Source organism: Salvelinus fontinalis, chromosome 23 (assembly GCF_029448725.1).
Source record: "Salvelinus fontinalis isolate EN_2023a chromosome 23, ASM2944872v1, whole genome shotgun sequence".
NCBI classification, from domain to species: Eukaryota; Metazoa; Chordata; class Actinopteri; order Salmoniformes; family Salmonidae; genus Salvelinus; species Salvelinus fontinalis.
The window spans coordinates 44,794,870-44,822,855 of record NC_074687.1 but is presented as its reverse complement, the minus strand read 5'-3'; the positions used below and the strand labels follow the sequence as shown (position 1 = coordinate 44,822,855).

Genomic DNA, 27,986 nt, shown 5'->3' with positions numbered 1-27,986 from the left:
GATGAGAAATTGTAGAAAGAGGCGGGGTTTATGACTTTGTGGCTGTGTAACCTAGTGACGACCTGCCTGTCCAAGACCAAGTGCGGAAGTAAAAACTGTACGGGTTCTGGATTCCGTACTTCTGTGGACGGTTTGCAAGATCCTCCACCCGACACAGACTGCTTTCAATACAAAACAAACATTTGTGATTACCAGAAGTACACGAGATGGCAGGACGATTACCGGCGTGTGTTGTCGACTGTGGTACAGGGTAAGCTATTCAAACTAGAACGCTGTACAGACAGCATCGAGATTTTGGGTGTCACCGAGACAGCCCATCGCTGTCAGCAACTGGGTGTGTTGCTAGTTAGCTTGCTAAATATAATTAATGTAACCTTTCATGCCGATTCATTGCGAAACAAATGTTTTCATTGTTTTGTTAGGTCGTTATTGCACGACTGTTTCATTGTAATTGACTGCGGTTTGCTGTGTTCGCTAGTTGGCTAACGCGTTAGCTAGATGGCAAAAGCGTGCTAATTGCTTGATATCAGAAAATGTTTTTTTGTCGGAAAGGCTTTTTCAATACAAAAAAATACTAACCCTATTGCTGGGGTTCTAATATAACTGTTTTACATTTCTGACTTACTCTGAGTGGACATTATAAATGGGCTTTGCATATTTTTTTGTACTGTGTAATGGTAGTTACTAGCTATACAGTTCATAAGTAATTTTACAGTGCTCACTACAAGTCATCCCCGACTTTGAGCACGCGCAGAGCGACTTCCTATATTGTCGACTTCCTCATTCACGCTTTTTAGTCCATATATGGTCGTTTTCGGCATCTGAACATGTTTTTTTGATTAGCAAACTTCTCTAATTTCTTCACTTTAGCTCTAGTCTGATCCTTAAATATCTCAAATGAAACTACACATGAATCATTTTTCTGAAAAGCAAAGACTGATTCGAATTCGTAAATAAACAAGGGAATTTTCATTTAAGAGTGACCTCACAGTTCTACAACGCTTTTCATTGATTGTGCATACTTCTGCATTATGCCCAATATTTTTGGATGCCAATATATTCATTGCACGTCCCAAGATGTATTCAAAGCCAGTGAATAAGGAACAGTTAGGTTTAGGCTAATCCCTCATTATCGAACTGTGCAATACATCACAACATTTTAGTTGCCTCGTTTTAGCAAATAATCACTTTGGTGAGTCTTATTCAGTAACACAATAATGTTTTTGTTCGGTCCTCAGTCTTTGAATAAGTATTGCTAGTGCAATTCTCTGCATCTGTTACTTGTGTTAATTGTTCGGCCTACTTATTCTTTATCAATGTACATGATTTAATCTAAGGAGCAATATCTAATGTATGCATTTGAAATATCCTTGGCCTAGATGTAGATTATTTGAAATTACAGGGATTTATGTTTAATACTATAGTTAGGGTTATTGCCTAACTGAGATGCGACTGTGCTGCAGCACTTGCATGTAAAGACTTGAACTCGTCACTCCGTATGTTGCCCTGCATACCTCTCCACTTATCTTCCCCCCTCCCTTTGGGCTATTAGGCTAGTGCATCTGGTCCTCGCTGGGGAAGAGGACAGGAAACTACAGCTGAGGATGGAGAATGAGGCTAACTCCTTTGTAAAGCAGATGTTTGAAAATGCTGAGAAGGCCAAGATGCTAAAGTATCAGACCAGCAGAAATCAAATCGAGTACACCACCACACAGCTCATGAGTCACGCTCAAATAGCCAAAATGTGTGAACTGAACTCCACATCCTTTTACCTCATGCACAAGTGGGATGCTATTCTTAGAACTCAACTGTTCCATTTCACTGTTATTGTAGGGCTAGTTTGTCCATTCCTCTGTAAAAGTTGTTTTCGGGGCTATGTGAAAGAGCCACTATTTTATGTAGGCTACTGTATAATATGTTTTTTGCAGGGGTCCATTCTTGGTCAAAACAAAGGCTTCATATGTAGGCTAGGTGTTGCAGGCAAGGCTTACAACTGAGACCTGTACCTGCGACTAGGGTGGAGTCGTCCTTTGCTTATCATCCACAGCAAACAGTTTTTATCTCATATATATTTCGGCCTAATCATTGTCTAAATTTAGCCTGCATTTGGTCTTGATTCACAGTATAGCCTAGTGGATAGGCCTAGTTAGCATTTCACAGAGAGCTACCCAGTCCAGGCCCACTGCCCAATCTCGACTCGATCTCTAGCCCCCACCTTCTATCTCTTTCATAGAAAGTGGGCCTAGATTTTTAGAAGATTGGGTGTAAGCAGTATGTCAGAATATCCCCACTATAGAGAGGGTGAGTTAGGACAATGGACAGCCTACCTTCCTCTCTATCTCACCTATCCAATCCTTTAAGATATAGTGACGAAGGGCAGGGATCAGCAAGTAGATTCAGCCCTGGGCCGATTTTATTTTACATTTACTTTTACATTTAAGTCATTTAGCAGACGCTCTTATCCAGAGCGACTTACAAATTTTAAATTACAAATCATTTGTAGAATGCAAATTGACCGCAAGAAGCCCAAACAGATATATTTGACTAAAACGTAGTCATTGCTTACATTTGTATACGATCATGTCTCTATTTTTCGTGGGAATAGTTGGGGGAAAGATTTCCAAAATTAAAATCACTTGGAGCTGATTTCCTAGTGTTTTTAATTTACTATTTTATGTCCAACAATGACAATGTTAAATAAGAATGCAAATTTGCAAAGAACACTTGGGGCACCAAAAACCCCCACCCGTGGGCTAAATTCGGCCTGTGGGCCGCCAGTTGGGGAACCCTGTGCTAGGGGGTCGATTTGGAATTGAAACACTCCTGTGTTTGTGTTTGTGTCCACTGCTAGGAGTGTGGTGCAACAGGCTTGTTGAGGCAGGTAGCTGCCCCAGACATGCTAGGGCTGTTCAGTGGAATGAAGCCCTAAGCCTGTGTTTTTGTGTCTTCCACGTTCCAAGTGCACATAGTAGAATTCTTCTTCTTCTTCATAGTTAGGCTTTTATAAGCAACTAGGCCTAGCCTACTTTCTAGCTAGGCTATAGCCTATTCATTGAAACTATGGAATTGAAAAGCATCTTTAGACAATGTCTCATCCTTATTGTAGTGTCAACTAAGCTAGGCCTATATCCTTATGGTATTGTCTCAACTAGGCTATATCCTTAAGGTATTGTCTCAACTAGACTAGGCTATATCCTAGAGCTGACCACATTTTAGTCGACTGGTCATTTGTTTGGTCGATAGACTGTTGGTTGACCGACATTTCTTTAGTCGAGCAGTCGCAAAATATATATATTTTTTTATGGTGCACAAGACACCTGTCTGATTTGCACCTGTCTCAGTGGACTAATCCATTGCAGGCCACAGGGATGGCACAGTCCATCACTCTAAGACACGTGATACTGAAATTGTATGCAAAAATAATGGTGCAACACTAAAATCAATTTTATTACAAATGCGCTTTCTCCCTCGATGGATAGGGTCGCTGTCCGCGGTTCTTAAATGTAATTTACAGTGCGCCGTATAATTGGCACCTTTCCCCGTGTTGCTATGTGCATAATATTAAAGTTAACCAGCATATTGGGATTGAGAACAATGCGGCGGAGGCAGCAGCAGAGACGAGGAAACAGCCCTTGCCTTAGCCTAATTGTCAAAGCAAATTTAGTAGAGAGGAAACCCCAACTTAATTAGGTCTGTAATCAATAGCCTAACTGTTAAATGTACCTGGCTTTATAAATCATCCACATATACAGTATCTACAAAAGTTAGACAGATCTGTTTTCTGTTTGAGTGTTTTTTTTATTTATAGCCTACTGAGTCCGTGAGCACCAAGCCTCATGCAACGGTAAAATGTCGGACAAAGACATTTTTTTTTTTTTTAGAACAGACTGGTATTACTTATTTATTCAGTGTTCCAAACGGGCAGAAAAATAATACAGCACCTCTTTGTCACACATAATATGCACGCAGCTCTTGCTCCTATACCCTCTTTTCTTGATCTCCTACTTATTGTTATTACAATTAGGATGATCGTCATTATAATAATATGTAATGTCGTTATCATTTGTAGGCTTTGTTTAGTAGCCTTGAATAGCCATTGAGCTGTAGGCCTGAGAGCACGTCCCTGTTTAGTCTTAATTTACTTGCGCCTATATTTCAATAAATAGGCTACTGTATCATTCGTTCATGCCATCACACAGCATACGAGTCATTCATGCGTTGAAATGCAATCGAGCGTTTTAGTTTAAAAATGAAATCACAAAGGGAATTTTGAATAATTTGCCTTAACAATAAATAAACCGCAATTGACAAATGCATGCTACTGTTTTTAGTCTGCTGTAATAAAGGCTTTATATTTGGGCAGGGTGATATTGAAAAAATATATCACAGTATTTAAAAAACAATGACGGTATTTGACAGTATTTTTAGTTTTTGTATAATACAAATTCTACATTTGCTTTATAAGTAGTGGGAGATCCTAGGGTGGCAACACATGCATTCTAAGTGATTTCAATGAGTCTTTCTCCATTCTGATTGCTTTATACTGTTCAATTCAACTTCAACCAAAACAAATTTCAGCACTTTTATTAATTTCTGCATTTCCTGCACTCAATTGCAGTGGTGGAAAAAGTTCTCAATTGTCATACTTGAGTTAAAGTAAAGATACCTTTAATAGAAAATGACTCAAGTAAAAGTCACCCAGTAATATACTACTTGAGTAAAAGTCTAAAAGTATTTGGTTTTAAATATACTTAAGTATCAAAAGGTGAAAGTGTAAATAATTTCAAATTCCTTATATTAAGCAAACCAAATGGCACCATTTACTTTTTTATTTTTATTTACGGATAGCCAGGGGTACACTCAGACAGAAATAATTTACAAACAAAGCATTTGTGTTTAGTGAGTCCTCCAGATCAGAGGTAGTAGATGATCAGGGATATTCTCTTGACAAGTGTGTGAATTGGACCATTATCCTGTCCTGCTAAGCATTCAAAATGTAACGAGTACTTTTAGGTGTCAGGGAAAATGCATGGAGTGAGAAGTACAGTATTTTCTTTATGAATGTAGTGAAGTAAAAGTTGTCAAAAAATAGTAAAGTACAGATACCAACAAAAAAAAATGACGTAAGTAGTACTTGTAAGTATTTTTTACTTATGTACTTTACACCACTGCTCAATTAAGATAATTTCCACACTGCCACCAAGGGCTGCACAATATGCACGATAAATCATCTAGGATTTATTTTTAACCAAATGTTGCAATTGCGATTTGACTTACCAATTATCAAATTGTGTTAGTCACATGCATACAGCAGGTGCAGACCTTAGTGAAATGCTTACTTACGAGCCCCTAACCAACAATGCTGTTTCAAAAAATACAGATAAAAATAAGAGATAAAATTAACAAGTAATTAAAGAGCAGCAGTGAAATAACAATAGCGAGACTATATACAGGGGGGGGGGGGGGAGATACCGATTCAGAGTCAATGTGCGGGGGCACCGGTTATTTGAGGTAGTATGTACATGTAGGTAGAGTTATTAAAGTGACTATGCATAGATGACAACATAGTAGCAGTGGTGTAAAGAGGGAAGGGGGGGCACTGCAAATAGTCTGGGTAGCCATTTGACTAGATGTTCAGGAGTCTTATGGCTTGGGGGTAGAAGCTGTTTAGAAGCCTCTTGGACCTAGACTTGGCGCTCCGGTACCGCTTGCCGTGCGGTAGCAGAGAGAACAGTCTATGACTAGGGTGGCTGGAATCTTTGACAATTTTTAGGGCCTTTCTCTGACACCGCCTGGTATAGAGGTCCTGGATGGCAGGAAGCTTGGCCCCAGTGATGTACTGGGCCATTCGCACTACCCTCTGTAGTTCCTTGCGGTCGGAGGCCGAGCAGTTGCCATACCCCGCAGTGATGCAACCAGGCAGGATGCTCTCGATGGTGCAGCTGTAGAACCTTTTGAGGACCTATGCCAAATCTTTTCAGTCTCCTGAGTGAGAATAGGTATGTCGTGCCCTCTTCACGACTGTCTTGGTGTGCTTGGACCATGTTAGTTTGTTGGTGATGTGGGCACCATAGAACTTGAAGCTCCCAACGTCCTCCACTGCAGCCCCGTCGATGAGAATGGGAGCGTGCTCGGTCCTCTTTTTCCTGTAGTCCACAATCATCTCCTTAGTCTTGATCACGCTGAGGGCGAGGTTGTTGTCCTGGCACCACACGGCCAGGTCTCTGATCTCCCTATAGGCTGTCTCGTCGTTGTCGGTGATCAGGTTTACCACTGTTGTGTCATCGGCAAATTTAATGATGGTGTTGGAGTCGTGCCTGGCCGTGCAGTCATGAGTGAACAGGAGGGGACTGAGCACGCACCCCTGGGGGGCCCCTGTGTTGAGGATCACCGTTGTGGATGTGTTGCTACCTACCCTTACCACCTGGGGGTGACCTGTCAAGAAGTCCAGGATCCAGTTGCAGAGGGAGGTGTTTAGTCCCAGGGTCCTTAGCTTAGTGATGAGCTTTGAAGGCACTATGGTGTTGTACACTGAGCTGTAGTCAGTGAATAGCATGCTCACATAGGTGTTCCTTTTGTCCAGGTGGGAAAGAGCAGTATGGAGTGCAATGGAGATGGCGGCAAATTGGTTTGGGTCTAGGGTTTCTGGGATGATGGTGTTGATGTGAGCCATGACCAGCCTTTCAAGGTACTTCATGGCTACAGATGTGAGTGCTATGGGTCGGTAGTCGTTTAGGCAGGTTACCTTAGTGTTCTTGGGCACAGGGACTATGGTGGTCTGTTGTATATATATTTTTTAGAATAGACTCTGGTATACTTATTTAGTGTGTACACTGTTCCAAATTGTCTGAAAAAAGAAAAATATTGTAATCTAACAGCAACTGTCTGGCACACACAATCCGCACGCAACGCTTGCTCCTATACCCTCCTTTTATACGTGTGTTGGATTATTGATCTCCAGTAGTTTTTCCACAACTTCCGCAGGCGACTTCCCCTTTCCCTCCTGAGTAACCATTTCGAGTTTCTTTTTCACGTCCGCCACATCCATTTTGCTGTCACGTGTTCGGAGTTTGTTATAAACAATTTATTGACGTGATTATGATAGGTTATAGGTCAAGCCCTATTGGTCACATGCATGCGCCGCTTACATTTTTCACGTAAAGAGAGCAAGGGTTGAGGGAATAGGCTGTTTTTTTCCAAAACAAATGAGGGATTTCGTAAAACAGAACTTTTCAGTCAGAAACAATTAACAAACTACATGGCGTAAATGATGTTGCAGCTTCAGCACGGACAGCGCAATAAACATGTTCTGTGCTGTGATGCCTTTTCGCTGCAGTAGAGGAGAGCGAGACAACGTGCACCAGTCACACAGGTACTCGCTGTCATTGTTTGAACACAGTGAACATCGTGTTCTTTCTTGAGTCATTTGTGTGTTTTATCGATTGGTCGAAGGAACAGTACGACTCTCGGTCGACTAAGACTTTTTTTAGTCGGGGACAGCCCTACCATATCTCTAACTAGTGTGTGTATCAACTAGGCTATGTCCTTATTTTTGGTTCATGCACTTTAGAGACTGCTACTGCCTCCTCCCAAGTACATGAACTGAAAGACTGCACTGTTATGACTAGTAGTTACTTGCCTACTGTAGTCTTTGATGCACACTGTGCTTTGGCACTCTTCAACAGTGTCCTCGATCATTCCCATGGGCCCTGTCCAGGAAGCGATGGGAGAACAGAGCCACAGCCGCCGACATCTGGCTAGCATGTGCCTAGCAAAACGCCACTACACAATGGATCATAGAAAGGCCCATGAAATGTGCTAGTATTTAAGTCTTTGATGTGGTATTTAAGCTAGGTTATGTTCCAAGTGTTACGTCTATATGTTGGGAAAAATTTGGGAAATAGTTTTGACCACAACAAAAGACCATTAGATAGGTTCTCCGGGTATGTGTGGGAAGTCTGTGCCATGCTAGCCTAAATGCCCACCCCAAGTTTTCAGAGATTTCTGCCGACTGCCAACTTTCAAACACTAATATGCCCATTTTTTATGATTTTGACAGTTTCTGTACATTTTGGGGCTGAGCACTCTAGGCTTCATTATCGATCTGTGGAAGGCTTTAGCCTACTGCAAGTGAACTTCAAATGCAACACTGCTGGCACTCCAACTAGTTGTAGGATGACGCTATGCTAAGATTTATACGTGTGTTGGATTTTGGGAAATGTATGAATAGCCGCTTTGATTCCAAATGCCCTTTTACACTCTTCCTATCGAAGGGTAGGCTATTCAGAGTTGAGCTGCAGTTGTTGGCTCTGATCCATGGAAGAACAGGGGTTGTATTGAAGCTAACCCAAATATAGTCTAGGCTTGCTAATATATCTTTTTCTTTTTTACCAACTGGCACCCATACAACATAAATGTGCACAGTGAGCATGTGTTAAGTCTACCGTGGCTGTTAAATCTAATGGTGTAGCTACCTTTTCGCTCTCTTCCAGATACACAAAGCTGGGGTATGCAGGGAACACAGAGCCACAGTTCATTGTTCCATCATGTGAGTATATCTGCCCAGACGATTCGCCTCACATAGAGGGTAGGCCTAACTGTTGAACTTGAACTCAGCCAGTGGTGATTATTATTTTTTTTTTACATGTTGTGTTGCCTAGACCAAAGTAATTTTAAAGCTGGTCAAGCAGAGAGCTAACACGGTTTCAAAGAGGGGAACCCTTTGGGGCCATGCGTTGGGAATACAAGTCCGGAGAGTGAACAGTGAGGACATAGTTCACTCTTGCACTTGGTGTTTGACTGAATTTGTGTCTTCTTTAGAGAACACACATAGTATCCCTAACAAAGCTCTTTCATCAAACACAGCCTTAGTCTAATCGATTCGCTCTTTCTCTTTCACGCTCCTTCTCGTGCTCTCTTGCTCTTTCTCTCTCGCGCGCTCTTGCTCTCTGTCCCTCCATCTCTTCCTCCCAGGTATTGCAATCAAAGAGTCAGCCAAGGTTGGATCAAGGACGGTCAAGGGGGTGGACGACCTGGACTTCTTCATTGGCGACGAGGGGATAGACAAGCCCAATTACGCCACAAAGGTACCAAACCTGTTGACTTGAAAAGGCTACAGGCCCACCCAATACAGTATATCAAAGCTCACATAAACCACAAACAAACCTGCCAACCATGACAGCCTAGAAGTCATTTTTATTTACAAGCCCACCAATTGGAAGTTGTCATGCAAGGTGTGTCACGCGGCCTGCAAGGTGTGTCACGCGGCCTGCAAGGTGTGTCACGCGGCCTGCAAGGTGTGTCACGCGGCCTGCAAGGTGTGTCACGCGGCCTGCAAGGTGTGTCACGCGGCCTGCAAGGTGTGTCACGCGGCCTGCAAGGTGTGTCACGCGGCCTGCAAGGTGTGTCACGCGGCCTGCAAGGTGTGTCACGCGGCCTGCAAGGTGTGTCACGCGGCCTGCAAGGTGTGTCACGCGGCCTGCAAGGTGTGTCACGCGGCCTGCAAGGTGTGTCACGCGGCCTGCAAGGTGTGTCACGCGGCCTGCAAGGTGTGTCACGCGGCCTGCAAGGTGTGTCACGCGGCCTGCAAGGTGTGTCACGCGGCCTGCAAGGTGTGTCACGCGGCCTGCAAGGTGTGTCACGCGGCCTGCAAGGTGTGTCACGCGGCCTGCAAGGTGTGTCACGCGGCCTGCAAGGTGTGTCACGCGGCCTGCAAGGTGTGTCACGCGGCCTGCAAGGTGTGTCACGCGGCCTGCAAGGTGTGTCACGCGGCCTGCAAGGTGTGTCACGCGGCCTGCAAGGTGTGTCACGCGGCCTGCAAGGTGTGTCACGCGGCCTGCAAGGTGTGTCACGCGGCCTGCAAGGTGTGTCACGCGGCCTGCAAGGTGTGTCACGCGGCCTGCAAGGTGTGTCACGCGGCCTGCAAGGTGTGTCACGCGGCCTGCAAGGTGTGTCACGCGGCCTGCAAGGTGTGTCACGCGGCCTGCAAGGTGTGTCACGCGGCCTGCAAGGTGTGTCACGCGGCCTGCAAGGTGTGTCACGCGGCCTGCAAGGTGTGTCACGCGGCCTGCAAGGTGTGTCACGCGGCCTGCAAGGTGTGTCACGCGGCCTGCAAGGTGTGTCACGCGGCCTGCAAGGTGTGTCACGCGGCCTGCAAGGTGTGTCACGCGGCCTGCAAGGTGTGTCACGCGGCCTGCAAGGTGTGTCACGCGGCCTGCAAGGTGTGTCACGCGGCCTGCAAGGTGTGTCACGCGGCCTGCAAGGTGTGTCACGCGGCCTGCAAGGTGTGTCACGCGGCCTGCAAGGTGTGTCACGCGGCCTGCAAGGTGTGTCACGCGGCCTGCAAGGTGTGTCACGCGGCCTGCAAGGTGTCGTGATAACTCACATACTGTGTGTTTAACAGATTCCTCTTCCAAGGCAATATGGAAACAATATACTTCACTAGAGAGGCATCTGTCACAGCTAGTCACTAAGCCATGTACTGAATGAATGTTAGTATTCCTACGCCATGCAGGCCTACGAAATGTATGTTATTGTATGCTGAACAATAAAAATATAGATGCAACATGCAGACAATTTCAAAGATTTTACCGAGTTACAGTTCATGTAAGGAAATCAGTCAATTGAAGTTTCATTAGGCCTTAATCTATGGATTTCACATGACTGGGAATACAGATATGCATCTGTTGGTCACAGATACAAAAAAAATTAAATATGGGCATGAATCAGACAACCAGTCCATATCTGGTGTGTTCACCATGTGTCCCTCTGCATAAGGCAGATCACCTTCGCAAAGAGTTGATCAGGCTTTTGATTGTGGCCCGTGGAACGTTGTCCCACTCCTCTTCAATGGCTGTGCGAAGTTTCTGGATATTGGTATTAACTGGAACACGCTGTTCTACACGTCGATCCAGAGCATCACAAACATGCTCATTGGGAGACATGTTTGGTGAGTATGCTGGTCATGGAAGAACTGGGACATTTTCAGCCTCCAGTAATTGTGTACAGATCGTTGAGACATGGGGCCATGCATTATCATGTTGAAACATGAGGTGATGGGGGCGGATGAATGGCACAACAGTGGGGCTCAGGCTCTCGTTACTGTATCTCTGTGCGTTCAAATTGCCATAGATAAAATGTGATTGTGTTTGTTATCCGTAGCTTATGCCTGCACATGCATAACCCCACTGCCACCATGGGGCACTCTGTTCACATCAGCAAACCGCTAGCCCACACGATGCCATACACGTGGTCTGCAGTTCTGAGGCTGGTTGAACGTACTGCCAGATTCTCTAAAACAACGTTAGAGGAGACTTATGGTAGAGAAATGAACATTACATTTTCTGTCAGTGGCTCTGGTGGCCATTTTTGCAGTCAGCATGCCAATGGCACACTCACTGAACTTGAGACATCGGTGGCGTTGTAACAACTGCACGTTATAGAGTGGCCTTACATTGTCGCCAGCACACTGTGCACCTGTGTAATGATCATGCTGTTTTTAATCAGCTTCTTAATATGTCACAAGTATCAAGTGGAACGATTATCTTTGCAAAGGAGAAATGCTCACTAACAGGGATGTAAACAAATTTGTGCACAACATTTTTGAGAAAAATAGCTTTTTGTGCGTATGGAACATTTCTGAGATCTTTTATTTCAGCTCATGAAACATGGGACCAACTCAACTACGTGTTGCGTTTTATAATTTTGTTCAGTGTACTTGGTTTGTCACTAGGTCATGTCCTAAATGTAAGTTGGTGTACTTGAAGTTTCATTCAACCATGCACTAAAGTGTATGTTGGTGTACTTGGTGTCACTTAGTAATTTACTAGCCTGTGTGACTGACCTTTGACCTCTCGCCCACCAGTGGCCGATCCGTCACGGCATCGTGGAGGACTGGGACCTAATGGAGCGGTTCATGGAGCAGGTCATCTTCAAGTACCTGAGGGCAGAGCCTGAGGACCACTACTTCCTGTTGGTAAGAGGCCCATGGGCCAAATGGGACATTTACGGAATAGGAAGAAACCATGTTGATGGATAGAGGGTAGGCTCTCTTTCCAACTTCCTGGGAGAAACAACAACCGGCTGTACTGTGGAACTCAAGGGCCTGAGTTGTGCAACCGTGGTTTAAAAAGTGATGTCATAAATGTCAAGAGACTTGAGGAAGTACGACTATATCGGCACTGTGAGCCATGTGAAATGGATCCGCTAGTGAAGGGAACTGAAACTAAATGTTTAAAACAGTCGGCCAAAATCTTTAAATTATGAGCTTTATCTCATTCTCTGTGAATTGGGTTGCATTTAAAGCCAGTGTTTGTGATCCATTAACACAAAGTTGACTATTCCTTAATAAAAGGTTGAAAATAGAGCCCATTTCAAAAGGACTTCCCTGACAGTTATAAATGCATTGTGAGGCTCTTATAATGCATTGTAACTAAGACCTGTTCTGTAGGTGCAAAGCGAGGAGTTTTACATGTAATTGAGGTGACGGTCATGGAATTTTGGATGATGTTTATTCACCTAACATAGGTGAATAGAGGAAAAACGAAAGGAAATGAAGGTACTTATTCAAGAACGATCAAGTGTAATGTATTACAAAAATAAAGCGAATTGGATGAAACATTTTGAAAAATGCAACGTTTTTCTTGAATCTTCAGCATGAAAATTATACCAAAAACGATTTATTTAATCCAAAATCAAATCTAGAAATGGCTTCCTATTTCACAGAAAAGCATCCTTCACTCATGCTGCCAAGCATACCCTCATAAAACCGACCATCCTACCGATCCTCGACTTCGGCGATGTCAGTCTATCACAGTGCCATCCGTTTTGTCACCAAAGCCCCATTTACTACCCACCACTGGGATCTGTATGCTCTCGTTGGCTGGCCCTCGCTTCATATTCGTCACCAAACCCACTGGCTCCAGGTCAGCTACAAGTCTCTGCTCGGTAAAGCCCCGCCTTATCTCAGCTCACTGGTCACTATAGCAGCACCCACCCGTAGCACGCGCTCCAGCAGGTATATTTCACTGGTCACCCCCAAAGCCAATTCTTCCTTTGGCCGCCTTTCCTTCCAGTTCTCTGCTGCCAATGACTGGAAAGAACTGCAAAAATCACTGAAGCTGGAGACTCACATCTCCCTCACTAGCTTTATGCACCAGCTGTCAGAGCAGCTGGTGCTTAAAAACATTGTTAACAAGTCCATGTTACCTCTGAAACGGACTCTACCGCACGAATGCCCGGCCGTCCGGTCTTCAATCAGCTGTTCATCCCACACGCTAAAATAATTAAAAGGTCATAACCGTCGGTTATACGGTAATTGTGCCAACCCTAATTGAGTGTCCATGTGGTTGTTATTAAAACTGATGGATTAGTGTGTCTGTGTGTGGAAGTCTTAACCCCCAGTACTGTGGTGTCCTCTTGCAGACAGAGCCTCCTCTGAACACACCAGAGAACAGAGAGTACACAGCAGAGATCATGTTTGAGTCCTTCAACGTCCCAGGGCTCTACATCGCAGTGCAGGTAAACGCTTAATCTCTGGGAACACAATTTTATCTAGCACACACACACACACACAGCCGATATGCTGTTAAACTGTATAAAACACAGACTCCGTAACTGCCCTCTGCTGTTGTGGTAAAGGATGTGGTCAATGACATCGCAGACTTGCTGATGTAAGACACGACAGTGTTGTTTTACAATGGTGTCACATTGATGCTGTTTTCTCTGTCCCCCACCAGGCTGTCCTGGCACTGGCGGCCTCCTGGACATCCAGACAGGTAGGGGAGAGGACACTGACGGGGACGGTCATCGACAGTGGAGACGGAGTCACCCACGTTATCCCTGTGGTGAGTGGCACAATCAGCTGACCTAAGGACAGCCTTCTCACACATGACAGAAAATACAGATATATTACAAACACAGTATAGGGGGAGAACTTTTTGTAATGGGGAGGTACAATCTGAAGTGATTTGTTCCATTACAAAGGGTTTGGATTCTGTGTGCCATACTGAACACATCCCTGGTTGTAGTGAAAGGCTCCCTCAGCCAGACCTCTAATTGTTCAAGTTGAGGTTCATGTGTCTCAATACTTTTCAGTGGCCTCATTTGCTTGTCTCCTTTCGTATTTTCTGAACTGATCTTAAAAAAGACTGGATTGGTAAAAGCCAGGGAAAAGATTCATATTGTGGGTATGTTTTTTTCTTTTTCTTGTCCATTTATTTTCAATCAGTGCAGATGATGGAGAGGAAACTATGAAAGTAGGCCACTGTATACTTTTGACACACAGACTTAGGTAAAGAAGGAATTTCCTGGCAAGAACACAAGTTGTGCAATGGTGAGTTAGTCACCATTTTGGTTTTAAACTGCCCTGCAGGATGTACAAGCCACTGCTTATTCATGGTCATTCAAGTTTGGTAAAAGTATACAGTATATTCCCTCATACCCTTTTCACACTACTGAGCCACATTTAAGCTGTACTGGCTTGGCCTTGTTACACATCCACCGTATTTGCTGGAAACCATGCTGAAAAGGGCAATGTGAAAATAAAATATCCAAGCCGTAAGTTTAGTTGAGCACCACAGTGTAAATCTGGAAGTAGAGTCATTTAAACATGTGCTTCTACTTTGACCTATTTATTCTGATATGCTGTGACATCACCTTACTCCAAGCGTTGTGAACTCTGACTCATCTGCCTTTGTGTTGCTATAGGCTGAGGGCTACGTCATCGGCAGCTGTATAAAGCACATTCCCATCGCTGGCCGTGACATCACCTACTTCACCCAGCAGCTTTTGAGGGAGCGGGAGGTGGGCATCCCCCCAGAGCAGTCCCTGGAGACAGCCAAGGCGGTCAAGGTAGGTTGCAGCGAACTACATTTCCGATCATCCACCACTCCTCCTATTACTAACCACTGTACTGGTTCATAGTATAGTCAAGGCGCCAATCCTAGACCAAATTTTAACCCTAACTGTATCCCTGGTTCTCTGAGGCAAGTTTTTCCAGAATGTTGAATTCTAATTGAAATGGTCCTGTGTTGTCTTAGGGCATTTTCACACAGAAATTACATACCTTGTTGCAGTTCCGTAGGCCAACAAAATACTGTATGTTTCGCTTTCACAAGAACAGTTTCAGGGACGATTTACAACATACTCTACATGGTATTAGCATACGAGCTTGGCTTGACTACAACAGGTCAAAAGTTCCATGCAAATCACGCTACTGCATCACAATACCTGTCACTCTGGTCCCGGACTGACCACTCTGGCAGAAGTCTCACTGTTTTGTCTTTCTGGCACTAGTCTACTAGTCCCATTTATTGGTTTTCAAATCATGTAGACGGCATGGGCTGATGCACAATAGCAACCAAAGCTCATGTAAGTCAGTTTATAACATTCCATAATTGGTTACTCTGAGAGTTCCTCATATTGACGTTGGCTGCGGCCACAGGGCCTAAAAAGCAATTCCAATTTCTATTACTAATAGGGATTGACCAAATGGGGCAGTTCCATGCAATCTTATAGCCATACTAGGGCTGGGCGATATGGTCAAAATATCATATCACGGTATTTATTAAAAAATAAAAAATAAAATAAAAAAAAAGATCATTGGACAGTATTGTATGTTTTTGAGTAATGAAAGTTCAACATTTGCTTTATGAGTAGTGTGTTACCGTAGTGTGGCAAAGCATACACTCTAAGTGATTTCAACGGGTGTTTCTCCATTCTGATTGTTTTATACTGTTCAATTCAACTTCTACCTAAATTAATTTACAGCAATTTCTGCATTTACAGCACTCATTTGAGATCATTTCAACACTGCTACATGATATGGGCAAACAATCTAGACCTTTTTTAAAACTAAATGTTGCAATTGCAATTTGACTTGCAATTTAGAGCAAAACACTTGTGTGAACTGTTTGAATCATGGAAATAGAAGGATTATTCTAATTCTATAGTAATTATATAATAGTGGGCACTCTGTATACAGTGTTGTTTGACATGACAACAAATGAAAATGTCAGGGAGGAGTTAGTGTGACAGGGTAGGAACCAAAGTGTTGATATGCTGATTTCTACAGCGTTTAGGGCACCCTATAATCTTTGGCTATATTGAATGTTTTTCTTCGCTACTTCATGTAGCTAACGTTCTTGCTTTGCGTCTTCCTCTTTGATTTAGAAGATACTGTTGCACAAACATGCTGATTTAGGTCTACGTCATCGCTGGTATTATCAGGCTGTATAGCTAATTACGTTTGCGTTGACTCAGTACATTTTATTAGCATTAGCGGCTAACAACATTCAGGCCCAATTTGCTAAGAAAATAGAAACTAGCTGTTTGCGGATGTAAGAAACACAAAGTAATAGTGTCATTATAGAACGCTAGTGGGTTTATATTAAGAAGCAAAGTGAAAACGGCGTCATTGTCATCAACATTGTTGCATGTGCTGCATTGACCGTGCAGACTGAACAAAAGTGTCTCGTGGTCGAGGAATAACAAATGTGCTCCTTGAGTGACGGGGCGGGGCTCGGTCTGTGTGGAAAGCGGCATGGAGAGCGATGACTCGAGTAGCAAAGTAAACTACAAAAATGGACATTACACACGGCATATCACATTTAACAAACCAAACATTTAAATACCGTTATAGAAGGTAAAGTAAAAACCCAAACCAGTCCATGCATCAATAACGGTATATCGTAAAATATGGTATACTGCCCAGCCCTAAGCCATACGAACTATATCCATATCAACCGTCAGACAGGGTCTGCAACCGCCTACTGGAAATAGCTTGTTTGAGTTGGAGACTCCGTGTGACATTAAACATCATAAAGGACTTGGGTTGATGCATCTGAACATTAGGAGCTTACTTCCTAAACTGGATTACATCAAGATCTGGGCTATGCAGACGAATCCGGACATTCTGGTATTGACTGAAACTTGGATCTCTGGGGACATTCTGGAATCTGATATTAATATTGAGGGTTATAATGTGTTCAGAGCTGATAATCAGAGTAAAGGTGGTGGTGTGGCCATTCTTATTAAAAGTAATTGGTATTTTTACTGAAATCTATTCCCCTTGCCAAAAAATGTGACCTACCATCTTTAAGCCTTTGTCTGCCATAGAGATCTTCCGTCCTCTCTCGACTAACCTTTGTGCACTCAAGGAGTTAACTAGTTTTTTGACGTCTTTTACTAAATCAGAAGTTATTATCCTGGGTGACCTAAATTGTGTAAAAGACGCATGTAATGATCTAAACCTAACCCAGCTGGTGACTAATCCTACACGGACCAACCCTAAAGGTCCTTCAAAGTCAACTCTGATTGATCTTATTTTAACGAATACACCAGAGAAATATATTTCTACTGGTGTCTTCACCCAAGATATTTGTGACCATTGCCCACTTGTTTGTGTTCGAGATCGAGAATACAAAAATCTAAGTTTCGTGTCATAACAAAGTGGAACTTTAACTTCAGTGAACAGGCATTTTTACATGATCTTTATTTTAGTGACCTTGATTGTATTTTATCCATTCCTGAACCTGATTTATATTTCACTCTTTTTGCAGATGTGTTTAGTACTATTGTGGATTATCATGCTCCCTTCAAAAAAATAAGGATTAAAAGGTAGATCGAATGCCTGGTACACTCTGAAATTATCAGAAGTCATTCATAAAAGAGATGATGCTTGGGTCAAGGCTATGAACACAGGCTTAGGCCCGGACTGGCAAGCTTTTAAGCAACTGAGGAATCATTGTGTAAGACAAATTAGTAAGGTTAAATCTGATTATTTTGTTACCTCTTTTTCAGATTGTAATGGGAACCTAGTTAAATTCTGGAAAAAATGTCTACTCCCTGAAGGGTTCTACTTCCTCCTCTCTGCCACAACAAATTATTCAGACATGAGCCTCATTACAAAAAAAATGTCATCATTGATGCATTTAATCACCATTTTATTTATCTTTGAAAGAACTTTTAAGCCTATTCACAATGATATTGGGCTGGATGCTGATAGGGGGGTTTGCTGAATGATCAGAGAAATTATCGTCAAAGCATTTCTTTTAGGCTATTTACAGAAAAATAAGTCCTGGATGCTTTTCTAGCAATAGACAACAAAAAATCCACAGGCGCTGGCCAATGTGGATCCCAGTCTGCTTAAGTGTGCAGCTCCCATCATGTTTTTCCAATAACCCACATTTTTAATTTAAAAAACCTGGCTACAGTCTGATATTGCAGTTGTGCAGGAAGCCCTTAAAGATTTTAAAACTCGTGCTTAATAGAGTACCACAGTATGAGTCATAATACCCATAAAACCTAGCAGTCAAACTAAGAAATGGTTCCAGTCGTTTTTCCACAATTCATTTTGTTGAAAAGTCACCTTGTTCGTGAGAGATTTACATGGTTATTATATGGTACTTTGTGAAAATGGTGCCGAAAGAGAGCGCTGCCTCGATTCTTGCTCTTAGGAAACTTTGCAGTATTTTGTTTTTTTAATGTATTATTTATTACATTGTTAGCCCAGAAAATGTTTTGTGTTATTACATACAGCTGGGAAGAATTATTGGATATCAGAGCGGCGGTCGGGAGTAGGCCTAGGCTACTAAGTGACTGTGAGTGAAGAGCAAAATAATCCTAACATTTTCACACCCTAATTCTAGTCTAACCAATACCCAAATGGAGATTCAGTGAAAATAAAAATCTCATTGCTCTATCAAGACCAGTCCCATGCATGTCTCAGAGCAGCACAAAACGGTGCTGAAATAGTTGACCACACACAGTTAGGCTATTGCTTCAAATCCTATTATAACAATTGGATGACTTTGGGTGTTCCAGTAAGCAACAATCTGTTGCCTTCATTAGCCTACTTTATTCAAAATGTTCTGTTATTCAATGATATTTATTCCCATAGTAAATCATTATGGATCCATCCAGATGTGTTTAGAAAACAGTGCATTCGGTGGACTCAGTAAGAGTCTATTGTCCTGCTGATAGCCCATCAAGGGTGAAAGGCGTCTTTTGTATTCTTAAATAGAATATTGTTCAACGAGCGTTTTGTACTCATAAATTCATATTTTGTGAATCTTGGCTTAACAAGTCTGTATAATTCACAATGTAAAAAAAAAAAAAAAAAAAAATGTATTACCTTTTATTTAACTAGGCAAGTCATGAAGCAATAATGCAGTGCACCATCATTTGCTAATTTCCTCATTATTCAGTTGAGGAATGAATCTTTAATAGATGTCGGAGATAGACGTCACCAAACGCTGCATAAATATGTTTTACAATGACTGACTATCAACATGTAACCGTTTGAATCATTGCGTACTGTCGTCTACATTTGACATATCTCATGAAATCCCATGGTAAAACAGAACGGAGCTCTTCTAGATTCTCTGGGGACAAACGCATGTATTTGTCTGTATTGCTGATCATTTAGGAAGCGCATCGGAACGAGAGCCTTGGGGCTACTGACGGGGTGTCAGACAGTGGAGAGGGTGAGAGAGGGGCATCACCTCGGCAAGAGTCTATTGTCCATTTCGTCTGTTCTCTTTGGTCGCAAAGTCATTTTTTAATGGTAAACGTGTTAAGGGTGGAGTTTGGGGCGGGGTGAGGAGTACTGGAAAGGTGTGACTCCAGGTTACAATAGACCATAAGTATACAGCAGAACGCCGATTGTCCTCGCTTTGATTATGTTGTAACAACATACTGTAGCACCATGACCAGGATCTCTATTCATTTAAGTGAGCAGATTGGGGCTTTCAGGGGGAATGGAGAATCTACTGGAGACATTTAAAAAAAATACTGTTACACTTGGGGATTATGTAGCTGAGATGTACAGCAGTTGAAATAAACATCTGCATTATGAAATATTATTTTAAACATTTTATTAACGAAAGCATAAAGATGTTGATAAAAATACTGCAAATTTATGTGCTTTATCAGACATTTTGCAGTTGCATGAGGTTGGGAGTTAGAAATGTAAAACTTTAGAGTACTTAATACACTACTGTAAATAAATACAGCATCTACAGTGGTACAAATATGATTGAATTCAATAAAAAAATCGCACAATTTTCAATGTTAAACTAACAAGTGGTTGCCATGGTGAATAATCCAATAATAATTGGTATAACGACTCTCAGAACTCAGAATATTAAAATACTTGAAGATCAATAAATTGGCCCTGGAGGTCTAATTCAATTTAGAGGATTCAAAATTAATATCTAAGGGGCATTTTATGTTAGGACGAATCTGGTCTGTGAGAATATCTAATAGATAAGCGTTCTAACTCACCCTTGTGAGGTGCAATGGCCGAATGTCACCATCTACCACTAACGGCCGTGGCATAAGCTCAAAACTTTTAAAGGAAGAACCACTGTAGCTCAGCATTCAACACCATAGTACCCTCCAAGCTCATCAATAAGCTTGAGGCCCTGAGACTGAACCCCGCCATGTGCAACTGGGTCCTGGACTTCCTGACTGGCCTCCCACCAGGTGGTGAAGGTAGGAAACACCTCCACTTCGCTGATCCTCAACACTGGGGCCCCACAAGCACGCCTTCAACTCAATCATCAAGTTTGCAGATGACACAACAGTAGTAGGCTTGATTACCAACAATGACGAGACAGCCTACTGGGACGAGATAAGGGCTCTGGGAGTGTGGTTCCAGGAAAATAACCTCTCACTTGATGTCAACAAAACAAAGGAGATGGACTTCAGGAAACAGCAGAGGGAGCACTCCCCTATCCACATCGACGGGACAGCAGTGGAGAAGGTGGAAAGCTTCAAGTTCCTCGGCGTACAGATCACTGACAAACAGAAATGGTCCACTCACACAGACAGTGTTTTGAAGAAGGTGCAACAGCGTCTCTTCAACCTCAAGAGGCTGAAGAAATGTTGCTTGTCAGCTAAAACCTGCACAAACTTCTTACAGATGCACACTCGAGCATCCCGTCGGGCTGTATCACCGCTTGTTACGGAAACTGCACCGCCTGCAACCGCAGAGTTCTCCAGAGGGGTGGTGCGGTCTGTCCAACGCATCACTGGGCGCAAACTACCTGCCCTCCAGGACACCTAGAGCACCCGGTGTCACAGGAAGGCCAAAAAATATCATCAAGGACAACCACTCAAGCCACTGCCTGTTCACCCTGCTATCATCCAGAAGGCGAGGTCAGTACAGGTGCTTCGAAGCCGGGACCGAGAGACGCTGTTTTTCAGTCTATCTCAAGGCCATCAGACTGTTAAATAGCCATCACTAGCATATTAGAGGCTGCTGCCTATAAACATAGATTTGAAATCACCGGTCACTTTAATAATGTCTACATATCTTGCATTACCTATCTCATATGTATATACTGTATCCTATACTATTCTACTGTATCTTATTCTATGCCGTGTTGACATGGCTCGTCCATATATTTTTTTATATTCTTAATTCCATTCCTTTACTAGATTTGTGTGTATTGGGTATATGTTTTGTAATTGTAAGATATTACTGCACTACTCCTCGGATGGTGCTATAATCGAGTCCATGCATACAAATACCTTAGTATTTGGATTGTCAAGGATTTATTGTTTAAAAAACATACAACTGAGCTTGTTAAGAAACTACGTTTTAAAATTATTATTTTTTACAGAAGCAGAACTTGTCTCTTTAGTAAGCAGGAAGCAGATTGACTGCACAATCTTTCTGCCTGTTGATTATGGCGATGCTATTCATCAAAGTGCAGCTGCCTCTACTCTTAAACCCTTGGATGCCGTTGGAGGAATTGGTGCCTCCTAGGTAATTTCAGACAGGTGTAACGTGACCTTTCTACTGAAGAATGTTTTTTTTTATTATGTTTTGCTTTTTGTGTAATGTTGTGTATATGAATGTGTAGTTTAATGTGTTTTTATGGGTATTGTGTTGCTATACAGGGCTCATCTGGAAAATAGACCTTGGTCTCAACATTGTCTCCCTGTCAAAATAAAGGTTAAATATATTGTGACTGTATGAAGGCATGCGCCCCAACAGCATTCCTCTATCAACCACTACTCACACAGTTAAGATTTGGTCACTGTTTGCACTTAAAGTTGGGAAGTTGACTGAGTATATGAAATGGTGCTAGCACACTTCACAATGTTTTATGAAATGTAAATAAAGAAAATACTAAACCAAGATGTTTTAAAAGAGGATGTGAAATGTTCACTTTGCCTGTAGTGTGTAGACTTGAACACTAGGTGGAAGCCTTATTCCACCGGAAAGTTTCATACCTCAACGCAAAGAACAACATCACTTGATATTCAAACTGCTCTTTTGTGAAGAAGTTTGAAACGTGGGATACATAGACGTGGTTGTGTTTTTGATTGTTTTGTTCCGTTTACAATTCAAGATAGACCGCTTGACTCCCTTGGTGTTTCTTAGGGTGTGCTGTTCCCGTTAAACCCATGCTTGTAATTGCTGCTCGTTTTTACCAGAATCCATTGTGATTCACTTCGCTTCCTTTTATCCAAAGCAGTAAATGTTTATTGGAAGACTCATCTAAAATCCTTGTTGGCCCTTGTGTTGAAGATAAGTGTTTGTCTCGGGGTGAAAAACAATTATCCGGCTTTTCATCCTACTGAGACTTGACTGCAATTGGTCGCTTGGTTTGTATTCAGTGTTCTTGCTCTTGGAAAAGAGCTATCCAATCGTTTGCGTTCATATCTACCAGAACGTGTGTAATGGAGAATTAAGTGGAGTCCTGGGTTTTTTGACAACATTATTTAGAACGTAATTAGGGCCAAAATCATGTGGGTCTTTTAACAAGGCTGAAATCATGCAGGTCCTTAATCAGCAACGGCTTAATCGAGGAAGAAGAGTCACTGGTCTCTGGATTTAACCAATATGTTTTTACCTCCCTGAGTTGATTTGCTCATCAAGATAAATACTAAAAACTTAAAACGATAAATAACTATTGACTTTTTTTAAACTTTCAGTTCTGCTCTGTAGGACCACGCTGGTCCCACATGATGTAACATGCAGTGAGCTCCAAAGTATTGGGACAGTGACACATTTGTTGTGTTTTGGCTCTATACTCCAGCACTTTGGATTTGAAATTATGCAATGACTATGAGGTTGAAGTGCAGATTGTCCGCTTTCATTTGAGGGTATTTTCATCTATATCGTGTGAACCATTTAGTTATTACATCACTTTCTGCACATATTCCCTGCGTTTTAGGGGACTAAAAGTATTGGGACAAATTCATTTATGTGTATTAAAGTAGTAAAAAGTTAAGTATTTGGTCTGAGATTCATAGCACCCAATGAATACATCAAGCTTGTGACTATACATTTGTTGGATCCATTTGCTGTTTGTTTTGGTTCTGTTTCAGATCATTTTGTGCCTAATAGAAAATAATGGTGTTTTGTGTGATTTTTGGAGTCACGTTTAATTGTAAATAATATTATATGTTTCTAAACTCTTCTAAAACTCTTCTATGCTACCATGACTACAGACAGTCCTGAATGAATCATGAATAATGATGAGTGAGAACGTTAGAGGCATAAATATCACCCCCCCCCCCCCCCCCCCCCCCCCAAAAAAATGCCAAACTCCCCTATTGTAATGGTGAGAGGTTAGCATGTCTTGGGGTATGATATTTTTGTGTCTGACTTTCTCACTGAACATTATTCACGATTCGTTCAGGACTACCCGTAATCATGGTAGCATCCACATTTTAACGTGAAAGTGTTTAATATTATATTCTTATTTTACATGAAAAGTGGCACAATACATTATTTACCATTTTCATTTCTGAGAAACAACCAAAACAAATGGCAAATGCATCCAAGTTTGTAGAGTCACAAGCTTGATGTAATCGTTGTGTACCAGGATTATGGGACCAAATAATAAACGTATTACTTTTAATACACAAATAACTTCACTTGTTCCCATACTTATGGTCCCCTAAAATGGGGGGGGGGGGGGGGGGGGTGTTTACAAAAAGGGCTGTAATATATAAACGGTTCAACCTAAATGGATGAAAATACCCTCACATTTAAAGCTGTATCATTTCAAATCCAATGTAGCCAGTTACACTGTAGTTTAAGCATCCACTCACGCTTTGTCTTCCATGTCTTTTTACACCAGGAGAGGTTCAGCTACGTGTGTCCGGACCTAGTGAAGGAGTTCAGCAAGTACGACACGGACGGCTCCAAGTGGATCAAGCAGTACACCGGCATAAACAACATCAGCAAGAAGGAGTTCACCGTCGACGTAGGCTACGAGCGCTTCCTCGGCCCTGAGATCTTCTTCCACCCGGAGGTTAGCAGTGAGCACTTTGCTATTTAAACGGCTGCTTGGCGAGAGGTTTGCGCTATGCTAATCACCTAGCATGCTATGAGTGGGAGATGTTCCTCTTCAGTGTCATCCCACATTAGCATAACTCTGACCTCCCCCCCCAGGTCTCTAGGTTAGAGTAGCTTAAAATGAGTGGTTAGGACCGTCATAAGTAGGGTACTACGACACTGAAAGCACAGATGACCTATAAACACAAACTACAGCCAGAAAATGAGTTGTGCAGTTAAGAGCTGCAGAGGCCAGAGTGAATGATGGATAAATACGTCTTTAAAATGGTTACGGTGTTATTTTAAGGTTACACTATGCAGAAATTGCTCCGCCATTTCCTGGTTGCTAAAAATCTAGTAGGTTGCCTAATTTCAGTTTGTGACAAAATAAGCTAGTATCGTGTAGAGAATTATTGTACCGTCTAAACCGCTGTGAAATATATTTTCCATAACCAAAAATGTGGTTTCAGCTGTTTGAATCTGGTGTACAAACCCGAAAGTAAAAGATATACTTAAGAACGGGAAGCATAGAAATAGGACAGATCTACTGCTTCTTAGACTTGCTTTCAGGTAGAATGATAGCAACGTGAGTTATAGATCTATGTGAATTTGGTCAGGTCGACCAAAAAGTTACATATTGCCACTTTAAGGTATTTATCTTTGAACGTAGGCGTGTCCACACTTTTAAACTTTCTCTCGCACTCTTCTTCCTCAAAATCCACCAGTTTGCCAATCCCGACTTCACCCAGCCCATCTCTGAAGTTGTGGACGAGGTTATCCAGAACTGCCCCATTGATGTCAGACGTCCCCTTTACAAGGTAATCATATCCCTGAACTACATAGATATTGGTTGAAAAACCACATCCAATTAATATCCAATCAGCACTTTGGGTTTGACTTGTACAGACTTATCAGTTCTCTGGGCCCTTTCAATATTGGTGTGTGTGTGTGGTGTGTGTGCTCGAGTTGAACACTGTTTCGTGTGTTAGGGCATGTGTTAAGATTGGTTAACTCGACACGCTGTGTTCTTCTCCAGAACATTGTGTTGTCGGGCGGCTCCACCATGTTCAGGGACTTTGGGCGGCGTCTGCAGAGGGACCTGAAGAGAACGGTGGACGCCAGGCTGAAGATGAGCGAGGAGCTGAGCGGGGGAAAGCTCAAGGTGAGAGCAGTCCCTAGTCATGGAGATAATTGTGGTCCCCGCGAGCTGCTCCTGTTCTTATTGTTTTTTTTCTCTTAGTTGTAACCAGCTACAGTTTTGGCAGAGCATTAGGTTAATGTAGGAGGTAAGACATGTAAGATCTTTATTTGTGGTGTTTTGCTTTTGCCCTGTCAGCCCAAACCAATCGATGTGCAAGTCATCACTCATCATATGCAGAGATACGCAGTGTGGTTCGGAGGATCCATGTTAGCCTCAACTGTAAGTATCACAAATCCGTTTCGCCGTTCTGTAGGGGACAAAAACGGTACTAAAACTAAAATTGTGGAAATTAGTATTAGTTGTTCTATGGCACACATTTCCTGTTATAAGGAAACCTCTTACTTGGCACATAGTAAAGCAACTTAATGATTGGAAATGTCATTCAGAAAATGTTATTTTCTATGCCATCTGCGAAACTTGCCTCCCTAAATATGTATTAGTGCTGAAAGGTTACTGTCAGCACTTTATCTGAATTTCAGTGATTTGTATTGTCAGCATGATTACTACCATGTAGTGCTTACTTAAGGGCATGCTGTCTTCCAGTTTCCCTGTAACTCAGTTGAAATGCAAAAGTAATTAAAAAAAATACAATAAAAAAAATCCTTATTTTAATTGAATATGAAAGGGAAACGCCCGTAATGTACTCGGGAGCATCCTTTGACAATGTTTCGGGAGGTTACAACATTGCCTGATGAGCCACTTGGCACTTTTTTTAGAACAGGAACTCTGGGACTGTAATGATGTGCCTGTGAAGTGGGTTGTCATCAGTGTGAGATTTTACAGCACAGCATTACAGACTTTTAGTCTTGGGTTATCCAGGGCATCATTTATTTGTTTCTGTTTTCTGAAATGTCCTTTTGGTTTGTATGGTTGAGATGTGCATCTGAAACCATGTTTTTAAGATGGGGGAAAAAAGGAGGGAACCTCTGCACAGCAGTGTGTCCGAGTTCCAGGTGCTGGTTTTGACAGGAACAACTAGTATTCAAAAACAAGAGTCAAAACCGCACACAAAGGCTGTTTGTCTTTTATTCAAATATGCCAAATATCAACACATTGCTTTCTCTTTTCTAGCCCGAGTTCTACCAGGTATGCCACACCAAAAAGGACTATGAGGAGATTGGCCCTAGCATCTGTCGCCACAACCCCGTGTTCGGAGTCATGTCTTAACTGTGGCCCTCCAACATCCTAATGGTTAGACCGGGTGGGGTCGGTAGGGTTGGGTGGGTAGGGGTTGGGAGGGGAGACAGTGGGTCAGGGGTGGTGAGTTTGTGCTTTTTGATTGCTTGTTCACTCTGGATGTACAGAACGAGAGGCGATACAGATTTTTTTTTTTTTTATGAGAAAAAAAGAAACAGTCCGGCTGGAAAATCTATTGTGAATGTTCCTTTTTTTGTTTTGTTTTTGTTTTCCAAAATGAGGGAAATATGGTTTCTAAACCAAAACAATAAAAGATCATTTCCGGATCTGTCAAGCAACATGCAGAAAGCTAAACGATGATGGTAATGATGGTGGTGGTAGATGTAATGATGATGACAACAACATTGATGATAATAAAACCAGAAGTCATGAAACATTTATTTATGTTTAAAGAACATGAGTCCGGGCAATATCTGACGACTCAAGATATCGTTGATCATGCCAAGGTTATAGAACATATTAATGTCTTTATTTTCCATTACATTTTTCTGCTTCAAATGCACTTCACTTTGTGTATCACAGCAAGAGCTTGTTTATATTTCGTAAAGGTTTTTTATATGTAAAAGTTGGGAAATTGGGGAAAGTTTTTATTGCATACCAGTATCAGCAAGTGACTGTTTTAACCCACAATGCAGCTTTGATACGCAGTATTTTCTTAAGTTAGAAAACTGAAATGTTTCTCCCTCATCATTCCCCCATTTGTCTGTCCTTGCTATTCTCCCTTTAATTCTACATTAACACGCCTTCGCTTTCACTTTCGACCATGCCAGATTTCCTCTTCTATGTCTTAGCGAAAGAAAATAAAACTATTCATGAAATAATAACAATGAAAGAGAATGACTGTCGGACCAGTATTGTTAGCCTAGATTTGTTTTCAAATTAAATACCAAATTATTACAAAAAAGATGTGATTTGTTTATTTAATGCCTCGCAACATTCCAATAAAGGCTCAGATTTGTTTCTAAAGTGGGCTATCGTTTTTTTTATTTTTATGATTAGCATTTTTGTTGAGATTTCAAACAGAAATGAAAAGCACGGACAGCAAATGCGGTCAACACTCCACAATGTCATATAAAGATCTCCAGCCTATGATGAACAAAAAGCGAAAAGACTGGAATATATAAATTTTTGACTGGGTTCTTGTTTGCCGTGTCTCAAATTTTGTCCAGTGCTATGTCACTGGTTCATGTGCAATTGTATATTTTCTCAAATACATCTAGCATAAATCTTAAGATATATAGTTGATGGAATTCGATGCTTTATTTAGTGTGGGATGTGACTGACATGCAA

General features: G+C 42.0%; 1 protein-coding gene across 1 annotated transcript; it reads left to right on the top strand.

Moving 5' to 3' along the window:
• The first annotated feature begins 54 nt into the window (after nucleotides 1–54).
• LOC129821389 (actin-related protein 3-like) lies at nucleotides 55–27,662 on the top strand. The gene is made up of 12 exons (XM_055879019.1): nucleotides 55–250; nucleotides 8,493–8,548; nucleotides 8,974–9,086; nucleotides 11,864–11,974; nucleotides 13,423–13,518; nucleotides 13,737–13,844; nucleotides 14,707–14,850; nucleotides 24,102–24,275; nucleotides 25,024–25,116; nucleotides 25,335–25,460; nucleotides 25,635–25,718; nucleotides 26,571–27,662. The coding sequence occupies exons 1-12, from the start codon at nucleotides 207–209 to the stop codon at nucleotides 26,664–26,666; spliced, it is 1,245 nt and encodes a 414-aa protein (XP_055734994.1). The 5' UTR covers nucleotides 55–206; the 3' UTR covers nucleotides 26,667–27,662.
• The last annotated feature ends 324 nt before the right edge of the window (nucleotides 27,663–27,986 follow it).

Bases quoted from the DNA above. Each gene is read 5' to 3' on its own strand.
- LOC129821389 (XM_055879019.1), top strand. From the start codon at position 207: ATGGCAGGACGATTACCGGCGTGTGTTGTCGACTGTGGTACAGG. The intron at 13,845-14,706 runs GTGAGTGGCACA...GTGTTGCTATAG, and splicing joins TCACCCACGTTATCCCTGTG to GCTGAGGGCTACGTCATCGG. The intron at 25,719-26,570 runs GTAAGTATCACA...TCTCTTTTCTAG, and splicing joins GATCCATGTTAGCCTCAACT to CCCGAGTTCTACCAGGTATG.